General features: G+C 57.3%; 2 protein-coding genes across 2 annotated transcripts in view; one reads left to right on the top strand and one right to left on the bottom strand.

Annotated features, from left to right (window-relative positions):
- On the top strand, positions 1 to 2,372 carry TNNC1 (troponin C1, slow skeletal and cardiac type). The gene is made up of 5 exons (XM_026046036.1): positions 1 to 25; positions 213 to 359; positions 895 to 1,009; positions 1,199 to 1,335; positions 2,267 to 2,372. The coding sequence occupies exons 2-5, from the start codon at positions 290 to 292 to the stop codon at positions 2,296 to 2,298; spliced, it is 354 nt and encodes a 117-aa protein (XP_025901821.1). The 5' UTR covers positions 1 to 25; positions 213 to 289; the 3' UTR covers positions 2,299 to 2,372.
- A 4,296-nt stretch (positions 2,373 to 6,668) lies between these two features.
- Positions 6,669 to 7,601, bottom strand: part of RPL29 (ribosomal protein L29) — a 1,153-nt gene continuing 220 nt past the window's right edge. Inside the window, exons 2-4 of the mRNA XM_026046083.1 lie at positions 7,520 to 7,564; positions 7,369 to 7,433; positions 6,669 to 6,862 (exon numbers count right to left, since the gene is read on the bottom strand). Coding sequence (XP_025901868.1) covers positions 6,749 to 6,862; positions 7,369 to 7,433; positions 7,520 to 7,556 — 216 coding nt within the window. The 5' untranslated portion in view covers positions 7,557 to 7,564 and the 3' untranslated portion in view covers positions 6,669 to 6,748. The remainder of the gene's footprint in view (positions 6,863 to 7,368; positions 7,434 to 7,519; positions 7,565 to 7,601) is intronic.

The raw sequence follows: 7,601 nt of genomic DNA, 5'->3' as shown, positions 1-7,601 counted from the left end.
CAGTTGACAGAAGAACAAAAAAATGGTAGGTGCCTCTTCAATCTGCCGAAAGGAAAACCCCCTGGTAGGAAAATCCTTCCTACCACCACTGCTGGCAGCCAGCACCTTGTCTGCCCCCTTTAAAAAGCCCTTTTTCTGATAAAAACAGTCTTTTTAGGAGCCATGCCACACGCAGCACGAGGCAAGGCTTTGGTGTCCCTCTCGCTCCGCAGAGTTCAAGGCCGCCTTCGACATCTTCGTGCTGGGCGCCGAGGACGGCTGCATCAGCACCAAGGAGCTGGGCAAGGTGATGCGCATGCTGGGCCAGAACCCCACGCCCGAGGAGCTGCAGGAGATGATAGACGAGGTGGATGAAGACGGTGAGATGTCGGGCTCCCGCCAGCTCCCGCGGCTGCTCCGGAGCCCCCAGGGATGCAGGCGGAGGGCGGCTCCGAACGCCGCAAGCTCTTGCCCCACAGRGAGCACGTGTTCCCCACGCAGTTAGACACTGGAAATTAGAGAAGCAGCCAAGAACCAGCAGAAAAAGGCAATAGTGTCACCCAAAATACCAATAGYATACTGCCAGTGTGGAAATGCAAAGCGTGGATGCTTGCTTTCTGGGGATTTTTGTCATTAGTAATATCTAGATAAGATGTGTAGGGATCTCCACAGCAGAGATCACCATTCATTGATACTTACGGGAGGCTTTTAGTTCACTTTGTTTGGGCAAAATGATGCAAACAGCCAACATTCAGTCCGTGAACTCAGCCAGTTACACCAGTGCCCTGAAAACCTCATTTTGCTTCAGGTTCTCCCCCGTAGATTTTATTCGTACGTCAGTAAGCGAGGTTGGAGCTCCCCTTTGGCTTCGCCCGTCCCCACGCTCAGCGCCGTCCGTGTTTATTCCGCCTGCAGGCAGCGGCACTGTGGACTTCGACGAGTTCCTGGTTATGATGGTCCGGTGTATGAAGGACGACAGCAAAGGAAGAACCGAGGAGGAGCTCTCGGATCTCTTCAGGATGTTTGACAAGTAAGAGAACGAGCGCACCACATCACATCTAAGAGACCTTAGGCTGTGCTCGTCGTTGCACTTAGAGACACTGAGCGCGGCCCCACGCTCCACCTCTGGACACAGGGTGTCCAGAAGTGCAGCCGGCCCCGGGCTCCCCTTCTCCATCCTGTGCCCTTCCATTGCTGAAGCTCTTCTGCCCTTGCACAGAAATGCCGATGGCTACATCGACCTCGAGGAGCTGAAGATCATGCTGCAGGCGACGGGAGAGACCATCACGGAGGATGACATAGAAGAGCTGATGAAAGACGGGGATAAAAACAACGATGGCAAGATTGACTATGACGGTAGGAGTCTTTCTTGTGTGTGGTTTGGCTGCGAGTCCTTGAGACCCCCGGATCACACGGGCATGTTGGACCACACGTCCCGTTGCCACCTCAAAATCGTGGCAAGGGCCTGGGGCTGCCTTAACTGTGCCCAGGCTGTTCAAAGCCACCGCCTTGACCCCATGAACCAAGCCTGATTTTCACTAGAGGCCTGCTTCCCCCTTCCCGCCTTCTTAGGCCGGCCTAAAAACCAGCGCCAGCTCCTAAGCACTGCTTCTTTAAACGCGGTGACACCCAAATGGCTCCCCATGGCAGCCCCGCTTCACCTTTGGGAGCCATGTGCTTGGAGAAGATGATATTAGGGCACACATGTCAAGGGACAGCGGATGCCGTGGCCCAGCTCCATGGTCAGCAAGTTCTCGGGGGCCGCAGCCACCCGCTCCCGGCGCACAACCTTCCCTGCGGATCGAGGGAGGATCGCGGAGGTGCTGCCGGCTTTCCCAAGGATCCCGGCCGTGCTCCGTGCTGTGGAGCAGCAGGAGCGGTCAAGACACCTGCGTGTTCCCTCCAGGATGTTTTTGTTGTGTGAAAAGAAAGGGCTTTTCCTAAGACACAAAGAAAGGTGGTTCATATCCCCAGCACAGAGCAGGGTACAAAGCTCAGCCTTTTCAGTCAGATACTTGCTGTAGGARACAGATCTCCAGGAAATGCAGCTCAACATGGTCAAGCCGGGGCAAAACCCAGGGCTTTGGTGACATTTCCATAGGGAGTCACGAGGAGCTCCCGCCACAGCCAGGGAAACGGTAGCCGTGATCCTCGGCATCTCGCGCAGAGGCGGGAGGGAAGGGGAGAAAGGTCTATGGAAAGGTGCCAAAGGAGGGCTTGGCAGCTGCGCACGGTGCTTCGGTCCTCATCTAACACCCACTTGTCTCCTATGTCTTTTCCTTGGCAGAGTTCCTGGAGTTTATGAAGGGTGTTGAGTAAATCTGAAATGAGATCTACAGCCTGAATCCCCTAAATCCTTCCAGTGCTGCTGTCTCCTCTACTTGGTTACGACCCCTTGGCTACTAGTATGAAGACAAAGTGCTGAAAAGGGTGGCCACCAGGAAAATAAAACGCTTTAATACTGACCGCCTCCAGTGGTCATTGCTTGGAGTTTTAGTAGGAGAGCTTCGTTGTGGTTGTGTGTCCTTGATTAACAGGGCTGCTCCTTGGGGCAAAACCAGGCATCTGGGAGCCAAAACCTGGCAGAGCAGGAGAAGGTAATGCAACCATTATAGCTTTAAGCCCGTCAAGAGCATTTTGTACGTAGTCTAGTTAAAAGCACSAGTGAATTTGGACTGTGGGTGAGCAGCAGGGTGCTCCCCACAACGCGTTCCCAGCTCCCCCAATGCATTCCCAGGCACAGATCCTGCACTCACTGTGCCTGGCTTCAGGAGCCGGCCCTTGGTGCTGGATGGACTAACTGGATCACCAGGAGCCTTTTAACCAATAAAACACACAGAAAACGCCATGCATACGAATTAACAAGCCCTTAAGCCATCGCTGAGACTCCAATCAAGAGACACTCTGTCCCTCTTGCCCTGTTTTCCCTTTGCTGTCCTGACCAACTTGACACTGGCAACCCTATGGGGTTTATAAACACAAAAATCTCCTTTTTTTCTTTGGAAATGCTAATAAAATCACTCCTGAGCCCAACTGGGTGCCTCCTTCCCTGTCACACACAGATCCCCTGGGCAGGACCCTGCACTGCGTCCAAACGGCACCTCCTGGCTCTCCAACGGACACGAGAGGAAAACACAGTGCAAACGGAGGGTGCCGAAATCCCCTTTATGAGGGCCCCCAGGGTGCCAAGGACAGGGTGCAGCGTGTGTCACACCCCGCTCCCGAGCGCACGGAGCGGGAGCAGGGCGGGAGACGCCACGGCGAGGGACGGGGCAGCCTGGCACCGGGGGCGAGCCGAGCTGCTCAAGACGGATCCCGCCCGAGGGCCCGTCTTTCCAAGTCCCAAGGAAGCGCGCGCATTCCCCTGGTATTAGCAGCTCTCCCCACACATAGCTCGCCCGCGCTGCCGCGTCCCATCGGATTACAGCCCCGGCGCCGCTCACGCATTGCTCTCGTGTTGCTAAAATCAAACGTTTATCCAGGCAGAACAAACATTGGCAGGCCGAGGTGCTGGGTTCTGCTGGTTAAAACCCCTGCCACGCTGCTCGAGAGCCCTCGCACGTCTCTCTGGTGTCTCCCAGGGTCCCTGTGTGTCCCTTCCCTGCTGCAGGAGCTTTATTTCTGGCTCTTTTTCTAAAAATCGTTTTTTTTTTTTCCCTCCACCCAGTGGAAAGGAACCCACCCAAGTGGCTGAGCTGATATCTGACCTGATACCAATCCTCATTCTGCAGCAGTATCGAAAACATCGCAAWTCACCCCAAAGTGTGCTGGAGTTAAAAAAGGTGAGGTGAGAGCGTGGGAGGATTAGGAGGTTCTCCGGAAGGATGTGGCTGCGTCCTCCCTTTCCACAAGCCCTGGATGCAGCTGAAGCGACGGGTTGAGGTGACGCTGACAGGGCTCGGGGGGCACAGGGGCTCTCCCGGTGCTGGTGACACCTCCGTGCCGCTGTCGCAGCCTCGCGGGGTCCCCGGAGCAGCCCGGCGGCCTCGACGGGGACTGCAGCGGCGGCGCCGGCCCGACGCCCCCGTCACCCTCCTCGGCGGCCGCTGGAAGGGCTTTCCCAGCTCCCGGAGCCAAAGGGATGGAGCTGGAGGCTCTGGGGCCCCCAGCCYGGCTCCTGGACGGCAGATCCAGGTGGAATTCCCTGTGTGTTGAGAGCAACGTGGCTACAAACAGYGCGGAGCCCTCGCGTCCATCACCAGGAGCCCCAGCGAAGGGGCCATCTCCATGGTGGCACGGTGGTGGGATCTTGGAGCAACATCTCCACGCTCAAGAGCACTGAACCAGGATCCCACCCAAAACAAATGTCCCTGAAAACACAGGAAAGAGGTGGCTGTGGAGAGCAGGAGTGAGGCCCATAGAGGCCGAGACCTGCCCGGTGCAGAGCAAACACCTGGGCACTCTGTTGTGTGAACTAAGGGCCTGCAGGAGGGTCAGGGGACATTTCGTAAGTGTCACCTTAATGGAACTGGTGCAGCTCACCTAGCGCCCTGCATTCATCAACGCGGTGCTGGCAGCGTAACGTGAGCGGGGGTATCAGATAAACGCGTTTCAGCAGGGCCCTGGTGTGCGGGAACATCTCCAAGAGCTGTGAGACCCGGCGGCGCGGGCTCGGGCTCGGTTCTCGTGCTTCAGGCCCGCACCGTATTGACCACSAAAATGCAGCAAATGAAGAGGGCAGAGCAGCGGGCACCAGCCCTGTGTCACTACCACCACCAGCACCCATCTCCCCGGTAAAAACTCTACCTGCGTTTCAAAGCTCCSATGTCTCCTGGATGTTTCTGTGCTCTCACTGCTCGATATAATCACTCATTTTCACAAAATGATCCAATTCAGCAGTGGTTTAGACACCCTTTGCCTTCTTCTCTTTGTCAAAGGAAAGAAAGGAGCCGCCATCAGAAGTTAATATTGAGCCTTCTTCACCAAAAAGGGGAGAATTCACCTCCAGCAAGGACAAAATGCATAACCTGATGTACAGGAGTGACTGAGCAGAAGGAGTCTCTTAAATACATTTGTATTCTGGGGGAAACAGTCTCTTAAACACATTTGTTTGCTGTGGGATAGCAAGGACTTAACCTTGCTGCTTTTAGGTGTTGAGACGGCAGCGCTTGGCGCAGCCGGGGCGGGCAGCAGACAACAGCAAACCCGACACCGGCCGCGTGGCAGCGCCCGCATTCCTGCCCCTCGCCACACAATGGCACCGGGATCAGGGCGCCTGTGTCCCTCCGCGCTGCATTCCGTCACGCAGCCGCTATTTCGGTCGGAAAGCCCTTCAGCGAGCCCTTATTTGGGAAGCCGTCCCGCTGAAGGGCAGCGGGAAGGGCGGCGGGATGCAGAGGCCGCTTCCAGCGGCGGCACCGGGAAAACCCAGCGCTGCCCATGGAAGGGGCCGCGGATCCGCGCGGGCAGCGACGCCTCCGCTCTGCCACCGCGAGCCGGTCACCTTTGGTATTTGTGAGGCAGAAGACCAGAGGTCAGGAGGGACACGGCGTCTTGTTCCAGCGTGTTTACGTGTGTTTACCGGGAGCGGCAGGGGCAGCGAAAGGCACACGGACTGCCTGAGGGAGCCCTCAGCTTCGGGGCTTCGTCCACAAGGATCTCTTAGAAACTGGGCTTGGTATTTGCAGATGTTTTTTTCCATCGGTCAAAAACATAAAACACATTTGGAAACTGGAGAAAAAAAAAATAAACCTTGGGAAACAGCTCAGGCAATTAGGAATTTGAAATACTTTGTTTCAGAAGGTAAAAACCACCTCGTTTTGTCGACTCCCCAGGCTATGTGAAGCCCCCACTGCGCTGAGGGCACCTCAGGGGCTGCCACTTCCACGCGGCGGGTTTGTCCTGCGCGGAGCAGGGACAGGGAGCGGGAAGCGCGGAGCAGGAGCGGGAAGCGCGGCCTCCTCCCCGCGGCCACGCGCTGCCACTGCAGCTCAGGAGGCAGCCGAGGCCCCGCTCACAGCCGCCACCACACCCCTGGGCCTTGAGATGCCTTTCTCTTGCTAGTAACGTGAAACGTCTCTTAACATGCAGACCTCCAGGAATAACTAGGTATTTCCTACAACTCTAAGACCCAAATCACACGATCTCCAGCATTAAAATATTAAAATATTGAAGTATTGAAGTGCCAGGAGCTCAACATCCATCACTTGGCACTGCTGCTGTGTCAAGCTGGAGGAGCCAGCTTGAGCCAACGGCTCTCCCCGTTATTCCCAACTTCTCCRGCTGGAGCTGCTGTACCCGGACAGCAAAGCAGCAGCAGGGTAGGACACAGCGCTGGGAAGCCTCACCTTGCCCCGGCAGCACTAGGGGCTACGGCAGCACCCGTGCGAGCAGAGCGCTGCGAGCACGGCTGCCAACGCGCAGGGGTCTCACCGCCCTGAAGCCRAAGCAGGCGTTGGGCACGGCACGCGTGGTGCTCGAGGAGACACGCGCGGCACCTCCTGCTCAGCTCTGCAGGCTCTCAGAGACACGACCCGGCAAAGGCTCTGCTTGGAGCGCAGAGRCTCGCGCACGCTAACACCCAACTCGCCCAGCAGCCCGGCCAGCCTGGCACGGGACAAACACAGCGGCACTGCCCACCCGCCACACGCAGACGCGGTGAGAAACCAGTCACGTTTTACAAGGAGCCCGTTCAGGAGGGCTCAGGGCTCTCCCTCACACCCGGCAGGTGACCACGCTCGCTCTGCAGCTCTTTTACGTCCCATTTTATTTGTACAAAAGCACCGTGACGCACACGCCGACGGCCGCGCCGGCTCTGCCCTCAGCCACGTCAGTCCTTTTTCTGCAGGGCGGCGTTCTTGGCGTTGTTGGCCTGCATCTTCTTCAGCCCCTTTTTGTTGTGCTTCTTGGCAAACCTCATGTTCCTCAGAAACTTCGGGTCCACCTACAGGGAGAAAACAAGCAGAAAAGGCCCGTGTAAAATACAGGGACGTTACCAGGACGTTCAACCTATTCCGAAAGACTGGAAACTTTCTTATTTAACGCATCAACAAAATGATTGTAGGTGACTTCAGCCATCTTTTAAAAGGGCTGTTTACCAAGAGTTTAAGAATAGAGCAGAAAGAAGAGGGCTAGCTGAACAGAGCTGCCAATGAGGCACACTGCCCTGTCGCCACATCGCAGCATCACTTCCAACAGTCCTTCTGGGTCTGAAACAGCGCGGTGTTTGACACAGGATCCGAAATATCGCAAACTGACTGTTGGACACTGTCACCGAGCACAGCAACCCTCAGCAAAGACAACCGCCGCTCCCCTCTTCTAAGGGAAGCAGAGGCTGTAACCCCGAACGCCGGCGTCCGCGCGCGTCTCACCGCGACACCGCCGTTCCCGAGGCCAGGGGGACTCCGGCCGGCGGCTCCCGCTCGGCGGCGGCCCCCCGGCCTCACTCACCCCCTTGAGGGACTCGTAGCGCTGCGAACGGGGCTTCTTGATGCCGTTGCGGTGCCACTTGCGGGCTGCGGGAGAGCGAGGGGAGAGGCGCGTGAGGGGCCCGGKCCCGGTCCCGGTCCCGGTGCCGGTCCCGCCCCCGGCCCGCACTCACACTGGTTGTGCGTCGTGTGGTTCTTGGACTTGGCCATGGCGCAGCCTGCGGGAGCAACGCGGCAACGTCGGCACGGGCCGCG

This window comes from Nothoprocta perdicaria, unplaced genomic scaffold (genome assembly GCF_003342845.1).
Source record: "Nothoprocta perdicaria isolate Ctin4 unplaced genomic scaffold, notPer1 scaffold_42, whole genome shotgun sequence".
In the NCBI taxonomy this organism is placed as follows: Eukaryota; Metazoa; Chordata; class Aves; order Tinamiformes; family Tinamidae; genus Nothoprocta; species Nothoprocta perdicaria.
This window is presented reverse-complemented; position numbering and strand designations above follow the sequence as displayed.